The sequence below is a fragment of the Ailuropoda melanoleuca genome, chromosome 4 (genome assembly GCF_002007445.2).
Source record: "Ailuropoda melanoleuca isolate Jingjing chromosome 4, ASM200744v2, whole genome shotgun sequence".
Lineage (NCBI taxonomy): Eukaryota > Metazoa > Chordata > Mammalia > Carnivora > Ursidae > Ailuropoda > Ailuropoda melanoleuca.
The window spans coordinates 49,854,599-49,871,903 of NC_048221.1; the positions used below are offsets into that span (position 1 = coordinate 49,854,599).

General features: G+C 38.8%; 1 protein-coding gene across 2 annotated transcripts in view; it reads left to right on the plus strand.

Annotated features, from left to right (window-relative positions):
* The window catches only part of FANCD2 (FA complementation group D2), a 75,536-nt gene that overhangs the window by 12,391 nt on the left and 45,840 nt on the right, over positions 1 to 17,305 (plus strand). For both annotated transcript variants that reach the window (XM_034658760.1, XM_034658761.1), the window contains exons 10-21: positions 219 to 306; positions 1,055 to 1,159; positions 1,795 to 1,895; positions 2,284 to 2,392; positions 2,626 to 2,661; positions 5,976 to 6,119; positions 8,201 to 8,335; positions 10,096 to 10,227; positions 11,377 to 11,487; positions 15,318 to 15,427; positions 16,276 to 16,336; positions 17,183 to 17,302. In XM_034658760.1, coding sequence (XP_034514651.1) covers positions 219 to 306; positions 1,055 to 1,159; positions 1,795 to 1,895; positions 2,284 to 2,392; positions 2,626 to 2,661; positions 5,976 to 6,119; positions 8,201 to 8,335; positions 10,096 to 10,227; positions 11,377 to 11,487; positions 15,318 to 15,427; positions 16,276 to 16,336; positions 17,183 to 17,302 — 1,252 coding nt within the window. The remainder of the gene's footprint in view (positions 1 to 218; positions 307 to 1,054; positions 1,160 to 1,794; positions 1,896 to 2,283; positions 2,393 to 2,625; positions 2,662 to 5,975; positions 6,120 to 8,200; positions 8,336 to 10,095; positions 10,228 to 11,376; positions 11,488 to 15,317; positions 15,428 to 16,275; positions 16,337 to 17,182; positions 17,303 to 17,305) is intronic.

Below are 17,305 nucleotides of genomic sequence, written 5' to 3' on the forward strand. Positions count from 1 at the left end.
CCCCCCCCCCGCTTGTGCTCTCTCTCGCTCACTCTATTTTTCTCAAGTAAATAGATAAAATCTTTAAAAAAATTTTTTTTTAATGAAATATACTATTAACAAGTTCAGTGGGAACTGAGATGTCCTCTCTTCCCATATTCTGAGTGATTTTTCCGAGTAATTATCTGCCCAACCCTGTTAAAAGTTACACAGCTTTTCTCTTTTTCCACCATTCACAGTGATCTTTTAACGGAGAATACTCCACTCACTGTCCCTATCCTGGATGTCCTTTCCAGCCTCCGACTTGACCCGAAGCTCCTGTCTCAGGTAGGAAGGACTCTGCTCTCCAGAAACAGAGCCAGCTTTTTTATCTCCCAGAACCAATGTCAGTCAGTCATTGCTTTGTAGCAGCTACATAAGAAAGTTTAATTTTGGGACAATACAGGGGTGCCTGGGTGGCTCAGTTGGTTAAGTGTCTGCCTTTGGCTCAGGTCATGATCCCAAAGTCCCGGGATCAAGCTGCACATTGGACTCCCTGCTGAGCAGGGAGTCTGCTTCTCCCTCTCCCTCTGCCGCTCCCCTCTGCTCTTGTTCTCTCTCTCTCTCAAATAAATAAATAAAATCTTTAAAAAAATTTTTTGAAATGATATTGAATAACATTTCATCTTTTTCTCTTTGATGAACTTCATATGCCATAGTATGATGGATTTGCTGCTCTGTTTCAAAGCAGTAAGTTTCAGTGGAAATCTCTATCTTGCATAATACTTACACAGTGCTCCTCATAGGAATTACAATTTTATATGTCTTCATCCAGTGGAAAATTCAGGCTCCAAACTGTAAGATAATAACACTTTTACATTTATCATCTATCTGTTTTTGAAGAAACTGTGGCATTAACAATTGAAAGCTTGTAATTTGGAATAAAATTGAAAATAAAGGAGGTGTTTTTCTTTCTAAATTACAAGTGAGAAAACTGAGTGAGAGAAGTAGGTTTTCTAATTTTACCTAACAGGTCAGTACTAGATTGAGGTATTAACATAAAAATATTTAAGGTTTTCCTTCTTTTTATGTTTAGGTCCGCCAGTTGGTGATGGGTAAGCTGTTATCTGTCAAACTGGATGATTTACCTGTGATAATCAAGTTCATTCTTCATTCCGTAACAGCTGCAGATGCACTCGAGGTACCCTATTATTTCCCAACAAACACCAATCACATGCTAGATCCTTGGGAGTAGAGAGTAGTAGAGAGTATAGCAGTGGTGCCCTTGTGAAAGTCAGTAATGGGAAAGAGACATACGTAGATGAAGATACATCAAGATACATTATTTAAGCTAATAACTTCTAATTGCTCTTCTCTGTTCCTAAACCATTTGATAATGCTGATTAATCCAGATAGTATTTAGGGGATAGAATGGAACTAGCCAGATTTATTGTTGCATAAGCCACTACGCAGTTACATTTGCCGTTTCAGTGTAATACCTCAAGGAATTCTGGGATTTTGAAGGGCATGACATACTATCCTTGCATTAATTATTTTCATCTACTCTCCTTTACAGAATGCCTTGTCTAGGGGCACCCTGTAGCTCAGTCAGTAGAGCATGCGACTCTTGATCTTGGAGTTGTGAGTTTGAGCCCCATGAAGGGTACAGAGATTACTTAAAAATAAAATCTTAAGAAAAAAAAAAGCCTTGTCTAACATTTAGTGATTCTTCTTACTCAGTCTTTCAGGGGATTGTTAAGGTTCTGTTGAAAGAACAAACTGTGCCTATCCATTATGAATGAGCAGAACACATAGCTTAGTATTTATTTTCCACAGGTAATTTCTGAGCTGCGGGAGAAGTTGGACCTGCAGCATTGTATTTTGCCATCACGGTTGCAGGCTTCCCAAAGCAAGTTGAAAAATAAAGGACAACAAAGGTATAATGTCATTTACAGTTACCACCCTTTTTCTCATATAGGCAAGGCAAGTTTTCTGACATGTATTCTGAAGCCAGGACAGTAGATCTTAATACTTGCAACTACAAATAATGGTAATAATATTGTTTGCATGTACCACTATACAGTCCTTCAAATCATATGTATGTGGTACATGTAATGTGTGTGTATGTGTATAAATGGGCGGATGGGGTGTATTCTCCTGGCTATTCAGATCAGTCCTAGATAAACTACAGTACAAGTTTATTAGCTATTTTACACATGAAGTTGTGCCTTGGAATAGGCACTTGGCTTGTAAACAGGGACCGGATTTTATAGGTTCCTCTCTGGTAATTGGAAGAATGATTTTTTCCCCCTCTGCTCCTTGTAGTTCTTCAGGAAATCAAGAAAACAGCAGTCAGGACTGTGTTATTCTCCTCTTTGATGTAATAAAGTCAGCTGTTAGATATGAGAAAATCATTTCAGAAGCCTGGATTAAGGTGAGTGAGATCTTTATGACTTTGAACATTAAGGAGGAAGTAGGTGGCAATCAGTGATGGATATGTAAGTAAAGGTAGGTGGAAATAAAAGTGTTAAAAGTCAGTCAGGTAGAAATGATAGATGAAGGTTCCCAGATGGGCAGATTGCTCCTCAGGAGAATGGGGCATGCTGAATAAGGTGAAACGTGTTCCACTTATGTGTTATAATATTTTTGTGACCCTTGTTTTTCCAGGCAATTGAAAGCACTGCCTCAGTGTCTGAACACAAGGTAAAATACTTATGTACTATGAATTTTAAGTACTGCAGACTTAAAATTAATTATATGGCTAGTTTTCCTTTTCTTCTCTCACTCTCTCGAGTCATCCCTTCTGTGCCTTCTGTTGCTTCTTTAACAAACATTAGCTGTGTGGGGAAGATAATCTGAGGAGATGACTTGCTACATGGTCTTTCCTACTCATCTTGGCAATAAAATAAACCTAAGCTCTCCATAAGGGGAAATACTAACATTCCAAACAAGCACAGTGAGTTGCAGTCCCAAGAAGCCAATTCCCCATAGATGAAGTGAAGACAGGAGTCACTTGGGGCATGAGTCGGGTCTCTGTATCTATCTGATAACCCTTCCTTCCGCCAAACGGAATTGTCAAGATAATGGCATTGCATGTTTTACTTTCCTTTGCCCATGTCAGCCTGACCAGAGTGAATCAAATAGTCCATCCGTTCACTGTCAAGGCAGTGGTACTGAATCTGTCTGAATTATGGAAATTTTTTCTTCTGTTGGGAAGCCAGATGATTGCATTTCTTGTGTACTGGTTGGTTCCCATTAAGGATTTTCCTTTAGTTGGAATCTTTTGTTTTGTGGGGTTTTGTTAGATTATCCAATTATTGGGTGGCTATTTTAAAAGCTTTTATGATATTGAATAAAACAATGAGAAACTCAGTTTTTTGTGGGGGAGGGATCAAAATCCTAACATGACTTTTTCTTTTTTCGTTTTTGCATAACCCTTAGTCACCTGCATACCTGTTTTGCTGTTTTTACAGATTTCTAATTATTATATAATTTTACATTCTGATTTTTTTCTCTTAACATTATATCATAAACGTTTTATATGCATCTGCTATGTCTTTATGTCTTTTTTTTTTTTAAATAGTCTCCATGCCCAGCATAGAGCCCAATAAGGGGCTTGAACTCATATCCCCAAGATCATGACCTGAGCCAAAATCAGGAGTCAGACATTTAACCGACTGAGGTACCCAGGTGCCCCATTATTTATTTTATAATGGGAAATTTGTACCTTTTGATCCCCCACACCCATTTTTTTTTTTAAGATTTTATTTTTAAATAATCTCTACACCCAGTGTGGGGCTCGAAGTTACAAGTGAGATCAAGAGTTGCATTCTCTACCAACTAAGCCCCCCTGCCTCTGGCAACTGCCAGTCTGTTCTGTCAATGAATTCAGTTTTTTGTGTGTTTTGTTTTGTTGTTTATTTATTTTTTAGATTCCATGCATAAGCGAGATCATAAGGTATTTATCTTCCTGTCCTACTTACTTCATTTAGCATAGTGCCCTCAAGATCTGTCCATATTGTTACAAGTGGCAAGATTTCATTCTTTTTATGGCTGAATAATATTCCAGCATGTATCTCTGTGTGTGTGTGTCTGTATGTGTCTGTGTACTTACCCATTTTCTTTTTTTTTTTTTTTAAGATTTTTTATTTTTATTTATTCGACAGAGATAGAGACAGCCAGCGAGAGAGGGAACACAAGCAGGGGGAGTGGGAGAGGAAGAAGCAGGCTCATAGCGCAAGAGCCTGATGTGGGGCTCGATCCCATAACGCCGGGATCACTCCCTGAGCCGAAGGCAGACGCTCAACCGCTGTGCCACCCAGGCGCCCCTACCCATTTTCTTTTCACTTAGGTTGCTCCCATGTTTTCTTTATTGTAAATAATGTGTAGGGATCATAGGAGTGCAGATATTTTGTCAAATTAATTTTAGTTTTTTTGAATAAATACCCAGAAGTGGAATTTCTGGATCATATGCTATTTCTACTTTTAATTTTTTCAGGAACTTCCATATTGTTTCCCATAGTGGCTGCACCAATTCACATTCCACCAACAGTGCACAAGGGTTCCCTTTCTCTACATCATCACCAACACTTACTGTCTTGTCTTTTTTAATGATAACCTTTCTGCCAGGTGTGAGGTGATATCTCATTGTGATTTACATTCCTGATGATTAGTGATGTTGAACATCTTTTCACGTGTCTGTTGGCCATTAGTATGTCAAGAAAATGTCTATTCAGATCCTCAGCCCAGGGTGGTCCAGCCACCATATATGGGTGGCTCAGCCAGTTAAGCATCTGACTCTTGATTTCATCCCAGGACATGATCTCAGGGTCTTGAGACTGAGCCCCATGTTGAGCCTCTCTCTCCCTCTGCCCTCCTCCCCACTCCTCGTTCACGTTTGCTCTCTCTAAAATAAAAAAAATTTTAAGATCCTTGGTGGGGGACGTGGGTGGCTCAGTTGGTTAAGCGTCTGCCTTCGGCTCAGGTCACGATCCCACAGTCTTGGGATGGAGTCCCATGTCGGGCTTCCTGCTCAGTGGGGAGCCTGCTTCTCCCTCTCCCTCTGCCTGACGCTCCCCCGCTTGTGTGTGCTCTCTCTCTCTCTGTCAAATAAATAAATAAATAAAAACCTAAAAAAAAAAAAAAAAAAGGGATCCTTGATCCATCTTTTAAATTGGGTTGTTTAGTGTTTTGCTCTTGAGTTGTATGAGTTCCGAGTAGTTTTTTTTTGTGTCTTGCTTGACTTTTTTAATCTTTTTTTTTTTTAACATAGTTAATACAAGCTAATTATGGAGAAAAAACCCTACAAGGAATCTAAAAATGTTAAAAATAAGGTTTCTCTTCACTCTCTGTTCCATTCTTCATGAATAATTCTTCTTCCAGACTTTTTCCCATTCAAATACAAGCTGTATGTGTATGGGAGTGCAGGCAGGCATTCTTACTCTTATACTTACACGTATTTATGTTCGTATATTGTTTTTACATAAATAAAATCTTACTGTTATTACTGTTTTGCAGGTTGCTTTTTTTTTTAACTTCACAACGTCATGAATCTCTGTTAAAAAATGTAGTCTAGCTTATTTTTAGTGGCTGTATAATATTCTGAAAATGACTATCAGAATTTAATTTTTTTCATATTGACAGGCATTTACAGTCTTCTCAACTTTTCAGAAATTATGTTTTCCTAATAATAATGAAATGCATACTAAGGTTGGCAAGTGATTTTTCTTTAATAAATGTGAAGGTATTCCAAGTTATTTCTGTAATAGTATCACTTCAGCTTATATTCAGTGTTATCATAAAAGATAACAGTAGTTAATAGTTGTAGCACTTTATTTCTCTGAAAAACATTTGTGGGTTTTGTGAAAAAAATATAGGTATTCCCATGGAGTGTGTTGAACAAATAAGTATCACCCCTTCTGTGTTTTCATGGGAAAAAGTTGTAAGCTGCTATTTCGTGGAAATAAATGTGCTGATTTATTAAACTGTTTCCCTGTTGTCGTGTTTATTGACAATAGACTTTTGACTTGGCAATGCTTCTCATCATCTATAGCACCAACACTCAGACAAAGAAGTACATTGAGAGGGTGCTAAGAAATAAGATTCGATCAGGCTGCTTTCAAGAACAGCTGCTGCAGAGTACATTCTATATTCATTACTTGGTAAGTGTCAGAGAATCAGCAACATTAGTCTGAAACTTATAGAGAAGTCGTTTAACCTTTCCTACTCCCTGTGGAAATCTTGACAATACCAGCTTTGCTGGATGTTGATTTTTGACAGCTCAGTATATTGCAGAATATAATAGGATTATTACTTACCTAGATTGAGACATTATGATGTTAATAAAACCAACCTAAGATTGGTGTCTCATCTCTTTAGCAAAAAGGTGACAAAATTGGTTTATATTGAACTGATTAAACTCAAGCCCCAAATTATTTTTTACAGGAAATGTTTTAGTTCAGGTCTTCTAATTACATACTTATATAACTTGATTTTTAACTTAAAATGGAAGGCTTTGCAGCTCCCATATAAAAATTTCTTCATGTTAGTGTCAGCCCATTGTTCAAGTGCATTGAGACTTTCAAATCTTGACTTTGCATTAATCATTTTAATTATCTAGCTCTTTGTGATCTGCAGTTTTGACAAACTTGCCTTCTGTATCCTGTTCTAGCAGTTTTTAAAAACCTTGAGCATAACAGGACCAGAGGAATGCTAATGGAGACATAATTATGCATCTTTTGAACCATCTGTATTTGGCCTTTCAGTGCTGTGACTCTCGGGTGATTTTTTTCTGTTGAAATAGAAACCGTTTGATTAGAATTTTGTAAGTTAGGAATGATATTTCCTGGTAAATTTTCAGGATATTAACAGTATATACCTTCTTAGAAAACTGGATAACCAGTAGTTTGGGCTTGACTTAGGTACTAATGAGAGTATACAGTTGGGTCTTAAGATTTTGTATTTAGAAATGGATTTAATATTTCTGTTATTTTATCTTATAGTGCTTTCTGTGCTTATTTCTGGCAATATGTGTTTTGGGCTATAATTTTCCAGAAGGCAGAAACTATATATAATTTTTTTAAAGATTTATTTATTTATTTTAGGGGGGCACAGAGAAAGAGGGAGAGAGAAACCCAAGCAGACTCTGTGCTAAGTGTGGAGCCCAGTGCAGTGCTCAGTCTCACAACCCCGAGATCATGACCAGAGCTAAAACCAAGAATCAGACTCCTAACCAACTGTGCCACCCAGGCACCCCATATATAATTTTTTATTGCATTTTCTCAGCAAAGTATTATACCCAATTGAGGGCTTAATTTAAGATTTTTTTTTNGAGAGAGGGAACACAAGCAGGGGGAGTGGGAGAGGAAGAAGCAGGCTCCCAGCGGAGGAGCCCGATGTGGGGCTCGATCCCATAACGCCGGGATCACGCCCTGAGCCGAAGGCAGACGCCTAACTGCTGTGCCACCCAGGCGCCCCTTAATTTAAGATTTTTTGTTGTTGTTGGTATCAGTAAAGAAGCTGGACTTAAAACTGGTTATTTACTTTGGGTCCATTAATGTCCATCTTCTGCCCTTTTGCTAAGACATGATCAGTTCTCTATTTGATGTTAGGAGAAATCAATTTAATTAGTATTGAACCTTATAGATTGATTTCAAATCATAACCAAGGCAGAGCAGACCCAGTATATGCCCAGGGAGACAGTATGATTGAGTGAGGAGATTGGGATTTAGAAGATCTGGATTCTAGGGTTGCCTAGGTGGCTCAGTCTGTTAAGCGTTGCCTTCGGCTTGGGTCATGATCCTGGAGTTCCAGGTTTGAGCCCTGCATCTGGTTCCCTGCTCAGCCAAGAGTCTGCTTCTTCCTCTCCTCCTCCCCCACTTGTGCGCGCGCCCGCGCTCTCTTTCTCTCTCTCTCAAAAAATAAAAAAATAAAATAAATTTTAAAAAGGTCTGGATTCTAGTCCCAAATTGGGCGGATAGGAACAACACTATTAGGCTTATAATTTAACTTCTTTCAGCTTCCAGGTCTCTTCTTATTCATACATCAAATCCCATTGATCCTGAGTGAAAACTCAGAATGATGAAAGATAATTTTGAGTAAACAAAGATTAAGTTACCTTAAGTTAAAATGAGAGTTAGTGAGGAGAACTCTAACATCTTATAAGGGTTAGCAAGTCTTGGTTCTGTAATAACTGAATTCCTCCTGCAGCTTTTTTTTTTCTCTCCTCTTCCCCCCCCTCAAGGTCCTTAAGGATATTTGTCCATCCATTCTGTCGTTGGCGCAGAGTTTGTTGCACTCCCTAGACCAGAGTATCATTTTGTTTGGCAGTCTCCTATACAAATATGCATTTAAGTTTTTTGACACTTACTGTCAGCAGGTATGTCGAAATATTTATTTTGGAAAGGAGGGAACAGGGAACAGGAAGAAATGCAATTCCAAGTGGCTTGCATGTGATATGATATTTATTTCTTGTTGGTTGGAAGGCATTGAAGGAAAAAGAGCTCAGAACTGGGAGTTGGGAAAACTTAGTTCTAGTCGTAGTCTTAATAAAATGAGGGAGACTGGACTGGTGGATCTAACTCTGCATTTTGAGCTCCAAAATTCTCTGACTTTAAGAGGAAGGTCCACATCCAGTCTTTTTTTTTTTTTTTTTAAGATTTTTTATTTATTTATTCGACAGAGAGAGAGACAGCCAGCGAGAGAGGGAACACAAGCAGGGGGAGTGGGAGAGGGAGAAGCAGGCTCATAGAGGAGGAGCCTGACATGGGGCTCGATACCACAACGCCGGGACCACGCCCTGAGCCGAAGGCAGACGCCTAACCACTGTGCCACCCAGGCGCCCCAGACATCCAGTCTTTTTTAAATAAACCATGGCTAAAAGGGCTGGGGTTATTGGGCTGTTTTCATAGTATACAGAAAGAGCTGTTTTAAAATTTAGCTGCCACTGATCAACTGCCAGTTGATCCTGGAATTGTTCTCTAGAAAAAATTGTGGAGGAAAACAAATGAAGGAGAAATGCCTGAGGGCGTAACCCTATTCCCATGAACATGAGACACAAACTTTCCAGAGAGGGAAGGCTGTACTTGTGGAAAGTGATTATGAAATCAAAGAACAGAGTGTCTTATTTTGTATTTTTTTGTACATGCTATACTTAGTATTAACAATGTCAAAACATTTGAATGGAACTTGTAAAAATAAAGACAAAATTTTAAAAATTTAAAGCAGAGCAATAGATTCAGCTGTCATGGGCTAGCTGCTGCAGTTGAGAAAACCATATGATTCAGTATGGAGCAGCAGTATAAAGGAAAGGGAGAATGGCATACAAGGTATTTTTTTGGAGCCATCTTAATGTCTTAAGAGTTACTATCATGGGGGCGCCTGGGTGGCGCAGTTGTTAAGCGTCTGCCTTTGGCTCAGGGCGTGATCCCGGCGTTCTGGGATCAAGCCCCACATCAGACTCCTCCGCTGGGAGCCTGCTTCTTCCTCTCCCACTCCCCCTGCTTGTGTTCCCTCTCTCACTGGCTGTCTCTTTCTGTCAAATGAATAAATAAAATCTTTAAAAAAAAAAAAAGTTACTATCATGGCTCATGTTTGCTTGAAACATACAAGTCTAACCTGTAAAAACCTTTAAAACCTTGAGCTTCTTGAGTTCCATCTTTTTTTTTTTTTTAGTATTTTATTTTTAAGTAATCTCTACACCCAACATGGGGCTTGAACCCACAACTGAGAGATCAAGAGTCACATGCTCCATTTGACCCAGCCAGGCGCCCTTAGTTCCACGTCTTTATAGTAAATTTTAACAGATTAAGTACAACTGTAGCTTGAAGGGTAGTATTTAACCCATATGAAAAAAGAAAGAGACTATGCCAGGGAGCAAAATCAAGAGGGCTTAGATAGCGCTCACTGATAAATTTTAGGAAATAAGTCAAGAGTGGATGGTCGTTTAGTTAGATTGGCATAATCCTCAACCTCTTGAAACCAACATTAATGAAAAGTAGATAATAGAGTTAGACAATAGGATAGGGTAGGTTGGGATTTTAACCAAGTTGAGATTGGAATGGTCGCAAGCATTAACCTTTTTAAGATGGCCATGTCATATTTTTATTTACACTGTCCTATTGACTATTTCCCATACAGGAAGTGGTTGGTGCTCTAGTGACCCATATCTGCAGTGGAAATGAAGCTGAAGTTGATACTGCGTTGGATGTCCTCCTGGAGTTGGTAGTTCTAAACCTAACTGCTATGAGGCTGAACGCAGTCTTTGTGAAGGTATCTGTCTCTCCGGTGACATATATTGCATCATTTTTCTTTCTTGCATGTATCTGAGAGATATCTGGCATCCATTAATTAGCAGCAGTTTAATTTATATTCTAGATATTGAGCACTATAATTGGTAGGAGGAGGTGGGAAGGAGGTGAGGTAATGGGCAAATAATAGAAAAAAAAATAACTTATCTTGTATGTATTAATACATTCAACAGATACTTCTTTGTACCTGTGTGCAGGCTCTATTCTGGGTGGTCTGTGTATAAAACTTAGTTCTTACCTTTGGTGATAGTAAAACACATAAACAAGTCACTGTAAATACAACATGAGAAATCTCTAGAAAGATAAAGTGGTATTGATGCACCAGAGCAGGAATAATTAATTTGGCCTAGGAAACTGGGTACTTTTCAAAGAGTAGATTTGAGTGATTCTTGAAGTTTGGGCATGATTTGATAGAAAATAAAGGAAGCGCATCTAGGCAGAGGACAGTTTAAACAGAAGCAAATTGGCATCCAGGTCCATGGTATACCTGAAGGATGACAAGTAGACTAGCATGGTTGACAAATGGGACATATGGTGAGAAGTGGTGGGAGGTGAGGTTGGGAAGACATAGGACAGTGTCAGATTATGAAGGGTCTCAGATACCATGCCGAAGAGTTTCAACTTTATTTTGTAGACCATAGAGAGCTCGATAGGCTTTTAACACGGGGTTGATGTAATCACATCTGGGCTTTGAAAGGTAATTGGAGGTCATGTTATCATCGTATTAGGGATGAGAAAGCTGAGGTTTTGCCCAACGTTGAAAAATAAGTATTTCCCTTGTGACTACTTCCACATCGGTAGAGAATGAGTAAGTAATTCATGGAGTGGAAACCGAGAAGGGATGTTATGATAAGGAATAAGGTCCGAGATGTAACTTTTGGCAGAGTACTGTATTCACTAAGAAGGGAAGCATGGAGAAGAGGAATAGGGAGAACTAGGAGGTATGTTAGGTATATTAGGGTAACTCTTTGGGGTCTGAGCGCAGCTTGAGAGAACTTGAGCTTTTGTGGGTACCTGGATGCCTCTTATGTCTCTTAAAAGGATTTTAAGTTTTTTATTTGAAGGAAGAAAATATTAGTGGCTAACTTTATTGTTGACATTTTTTTCATAGGGCATTTTAGATTATCTGGATAATATGTCCCCTCAGCAGATACGAAAACTCTTCTATATTCTCAGCACACTGGCATTTAGCAAACAGCATGAAGCCAGCAGTCACATCCAGGTAACAGGCAGTGTGTTGAGAAACCTTTAAAACTTTCAACTTCTTTAATTAATATTCCCTGAACAAAATCACTCTAGCCTATGTACTAATAGAAATCAAGTACACAGCCATGGTCTGAGCACTTACTCATTCTTTTCTTACCACAAGCATTAAGTGTTTATTGTGTACCAAGCCCTGAGATAGTAAGTGTATTAGACCTTCTACCCTCAAGTAGCTTAGTCTATTAGGGTAGAAGTGGGTCTGTAATTAGCTGACTATGGAACTGAGTAAGAAAAACTGTTCAGGTTCTACACCGAGTGCTGTGGGGACACAGAGTATTACCTTGTTTCCTAGGGAACATCTACATCTAATGTGAACTTCATCTGGGCTTGCTTTCATCGGTAGACATCATTCCCTGGGAAAGTCAGGCAAAGGGACTAAAACAAGAGATTACATTGCAATCAGAACTCATAGCTCTTTTGTATCTTTAGTGCCACCGCGTGGCAGTAATCCATACAGGACTGTGACTTTGAACAACCAACATCTTTTTTTTTTTTAATTAAAAAAAAAAAAAGCTAGATAATATACATATGTAGCACAAAATTCAAAAGGTATAAGAAGTGGTGAAAAATAAGTCTCCCCCTTTCTCAGTCCTCTAGGCATCTGGTTCTCTAAAGGCAATCACTTTCTGAGTTTGTCCTGAGACATTTATAGCTTTCTGAGATGTCCTGAGCATTTACAAATTTGTTTATACCTTTCTGCTTTATACCTTATAGCTTTCTGAGATGTTCTGAGCATTTGTAAATTTGTGTTTACCTATATTCCACTCCTTACCCTTTTGTTCTGCATCTTATTTCTTTCATTTAGCAGTATATTTTGGAGATGGCTTCACATCAGTAATATAGAGCTACATCATTATTTTATTTTTTAATGATGGTAAAATATGCATAAAAAATTGTATTACTTTAACGATTTTTAAGTGGCATTAAGTTCATTAAGAATATTGTGCAGCTGTCACCACTGTCTATATCCAGAACTTCTTGTCGTCCCAAACAGAAACTCTACCCATTCAGCAGTAACTCCCCATTTTCCTTCCTCCAGCCCCCGGTTACCTCTGATCTATTTCCTGTCTCTGAATTTGTCTGTTCTGGGTACCTCATTTAAATAGTCATATGAAGGGCACCTGGGTGACTCAGTTAAGTTGTCCAACTCTTGATTTCAGCTCAGGTCATGATCTCAGGGTTGTGAGATTGAGCCCTGTGTTGGGCTCCATGCTGGGTGTGGAACCTGCTTCAGATTCTCTTTCTCTCCCTCTTTAAAAAAAATAATAATAACAAAATTTAAATTAAAAAAATAGTTATATTTATCCTTTTGTGTTTGGCTTATGTCACTTAGCATTGTCTGTTCAGGGTTCACCCATGGTGTAAGATATATCAAACTTCATTCCTTTTTATGGCTATCTAGCATTCCATTGTATGTATAGACCACATTTAGTTTGTGCATTCATTTATTGATGGACACTTGTTTTTTTTTCCACCTTTTGGCTATTGTGAATCATGCTGCTATGAACACCGGTGTGCAAGTAGCTGTTTGAATCCCTATTTTCAAGTCGTTGGTATATCTAGGAGTGGAATTGCTGAATCATATGTTGATTCTGTGTTTAACATTTTGAGAAACCACCAAACCGTTTTCTGCAGCAGCTGCACCATTTTATGTGCCTGTGAACAATTGAGGACTCCGCGGTTTTACATCCTCACCAACACTTATTTTCCATTTCTTAACTATAACCATCCCACTGGGTGCGAAGTGCTATCTTGCTATGGTTTTGATTTGCATTTCCCTAAAGACTAATGATGTTGAACATCTTACTATTTGCTTATTAGTCATTTGAATATCTTATTTGGGAGAATGTCTATTGAAGTCCTTTGTTCATTTTTTTAAGTCTGTTTTTTGTTGTTGATGTATAGGGATCCTCCGTAGTTCTTGGGTATTGTCCCTTATCAGATACGTGATTGGCAAATATTTTCTCCCATTCCATGCGTTGTCTTTTCACTCTTTTTTTTTTTTTTTAAAAGATTTTATTTATTTATTTGACAGAGATAGAGACAGCCAGAGAGAGAGGGAACACAAGCAGGGGGAGTGGGAGAGGAAGAAGCAGGCTCCCAGCGTAGGAGCCCGATGTGGGACTCGATCCCATAACACCGGGATCACGCCCTGAGACAAAGGCAGACGCTTAACCGCTGTGCCACCCAGGCGCCCCATGTCTTTTCACTCTTGATAGTGTCCTTTGGTGGAGTTTTGATGAAGCCCCAATTTATCTGTGTCTCTTTTTTCTTTGTTGCCTGTGCTTTTGGTGTCATACTTAGGAAAAACCATTCCCCACTTTGAAGTCATGAAGATTTTTTTCTTTGCTTTCTTTCAGGAGTCTCACAGTTTTAGCTCTTAAATTTAGGTTGTTGGTTCACTTTGAGTAATTTTTGTATATGGATAAAGGTAAGAGTTCAATTTCATTTTGTGAATATGTGGGTATCCAATTTTTTCAGCACCTTTTGTGTGTGGTTTTTTCCAGCACCTTTTATTGAAAAGACTGTATTTTCCCCTTTGAATGGTCTTAGCACCTTTGCAGAAAGTCAATTGACCATGTATGTGAGGGTTTATTTCTGGACTCTTATCGGTGTATATGTGCTTCCTATTCAGGTGGCACACTGTTTTAATTACTGTAGCTTTTGTAGTAATTTTGAAGTTGAAAGATTGTAATAATTTCAAAATTGAAATTTGAAAGAATATATTTATTCTTTTTCAAGATTGTTTTGGCTATTTGGGGTCCCTTGAAGTTCCATATGAATTTTAGCATGAGTTTTTCTCTATCTGGAAAAAATTCTGTTGTGATTTTAGTAAGGATTACAAAGAATGTGCCTGTCACTTTGAGTATTATCATTATCTTAACAATATTAAGTCTTCCAATTCATGAACATGGGTTAGCTTTCCATTTATTTAGGTCTTCTTTAATATCTTTCAGCATTGTTTTATACTTTTATTTATTTTTTTTTAAAGATTTTATTTATTTATTGACAGAGAGAGAGAGACAGCCAGCGAGAGAGGGAACACAAGCAGGGGGAGTGGGAGAGGAAGAAGCAGGCTCATAGCGGAAGAGCCTGATGTGGGGCTCGATCCCGGAACGCTGGGATCACGCCCTGAGCCGAAGGCAGACGCTTAATGACTGAGCCACCCAGGAGCCCCTGTTTTATACTTTTAATGTACAAGTTTTTTGCCTCCTTGGTTAATTTACCTAAGTATTTTTTTTTAAAGATTTTATTTATTTATTGAGAGAGAGAGACAGCCAGCAAGAGAGGGAACACAGGCAGGGGGAGTGGGAGAGGAAGAAGCAGGCTCATAGCAGAGGAGCCTGATGTGGGGCTCAATCCCATAACGCCGGGATCACGCCCTGAGCCGAATGCAGACGCCCAACTGCTGTGCCACCCAGGCGCCCCCTTAAGTATTTTTTTCTATTTCATTATTTTAGTTGAGCAGCCAACAAGAACACAGTAATTCACATATCCTTATCAAGCAAGTATCACAGCAGTAACAATAATACCTGTTATTTTTGAACATCTGCTATGTTTGACACTGTTTTAGGACATTTGTTAATTTGTCTCTGATGCTTACAAAACCTTCCCTGTTTTATAGATGAAAAAAATTGAGACTTAGAGACAAAATGACTTGCCAAAAGCCACACAGTTAGTGAATGATAGAACCCTTGCTATTTTAGGTATTTTGGCTCCAATATCTACAGGCTCTTTTGCTGTACTATTCCAGCATCTTCAGCTTTCTCTACCATGTCTTCCTTGCAGGATGACATGCACCTGGTGATAAGAAAGCAGCTCTCTAGCACCATATTCAGATACAAACTCATTGGTATTATTGGTGCTGTCACCATGGCTGGCATCATGGCAGCAGACAGGTATGCTTGGAAATTCTGACTTCTGTGGCTCAAGGTCACTTAATCAAGTTGCCACCTTACAAATAAAGTGTTACATTGTGTAGACTTCATTATAATAGTAAACATTAAGCCCATAATAAGAGAAGTAAGCTAATGTTTGTTGCAACTTTTCCATTTTCCCTCCTAATCTTGACTGTATATACCACATATAATTTTTACAGAATGTGATCATAATCATTACAGTCTGATGGTTAAAAACTAGGGATTGTTAATAAATAAAGTAATAGAAATGTTTCCACAAAAGGGGAACGCTGAACATCCTGGGATGCATTTTTCTGCATTTGCGCCTCTCCCCGGCACTGGACGTTTCAGATTTCTCCATTGCTGTGGTATTGTCCGGGACATCATGTTTGATAAAAATAAGGCACCTGGTGATAGGAGCATCAGAGTTGGGTCTTGATAAGATGTTGCCATTGCAAAATGACATTGGAGTTCAGTTTATGCTCCTTAGAGATAGTTTGTTAGGAATTCCTGGGACCTCAGGAGACATCTTAGAATCGGCATTAGTAATTCATGGAGGCTACATAATGTACTGGGTAAGAGTTCAGTCTTTGGTGCTATACCGCTTGAGAGCATTAAATGCTTGGAACAATGCCCAGTGCTTGCTTTTAAGATTATTACTAATTTAGTGTGCCCTTAAAAATATCTAAGATAGCCATTGTTTGCTCTAATCCACATTTTGTAAATAGTCCTTTGTGCCTTTATGCACTTCTATCTTCATCCACATCCGAGGGATGGCAGGATTCATACATATATTGCTAGTTCTTACAAAGTATTGTAAAAGTGAAGCTAAAATTCTTTGTTTTTAGAAGTAGATCTTCAAATTTGACCCAAGGGAGAACAGACCTGAGCAATGAACAGTACACACAGGTGAGTTCTTGTAATGTGGTTGGATATGTTTATGAATAACTGAGGAATTGCTCTGATAACTGTCAGTTTACCAGAAAGAGTGCTTTTTTTTCCAAAATATGTTTTCCTGGCTGGCATGAGTTACATTTATTTCTGTATTTGTCTAACCTCCTTAATTAAATTGTGAATTCCTAGAGAGCAAGACAAGTGAGCCATATTTGTACAATAGGAGATTGACTGGAGCATAGGGACAAATAAGCGTAAGTTGGAGAGTTGGAGATAAAGCTAGTCCAAAGGTAGCAAAGGGAGGGCCTTGAGTGTGAATCAAGACATTTCAATTTAATTTTTTTACATAGCGGTAGTCTTTAAGGGTTTCTTAGCATAGACATGACATAACTGAAACTTTGCTTTAGCAAAATTAATCCAGGGGCGCCTGGCTGGCTCAGTTGATTAAGCATCCAACTCTTGATTTTGGCTCAGGTCATTATCTCAGGATCGTGAGATCGAGCCCTGCATTGGGCTCCACGCTGGATGTGGAGCCTGTTTGAGTTCTCTCTCTCTCGTTCTCCATCTACCCCTCCCCCCACTCATGTGCGCTCTTTCTCCCAAAATAAAAGTATTTGTGAAAAGAAAGGGCATGTTTGTAAAAAAATAATAATAATCCAGTTGTGTGGGTCTGATGGATTGGAGAAGAGATATTAGAAAGAGATGGGCTTGTAAGGAAGCTCAAGAAAACCTCAGGTGAGTGGTAGTAAGAGCTTTGCCAGTGAAATTGAAAGGAAAAATTTACTGCTGAATGGAGTGAACGGTGTTTAGGAAACGTTGGCAGTCCGTGGCTGAACCATTCTTTCTCTTTGGCTGCTCCAGGTGACCTCCTTGTTGCAGTTGGTTCATTCCTGTAGTGAGCAGTCTCCCCAGGCTTCTGCACTTTATTATGATGAATTTGCTAATCTGATCCAAGGAGGAAAGCTGGCTCCAAAAGCCCTGGTA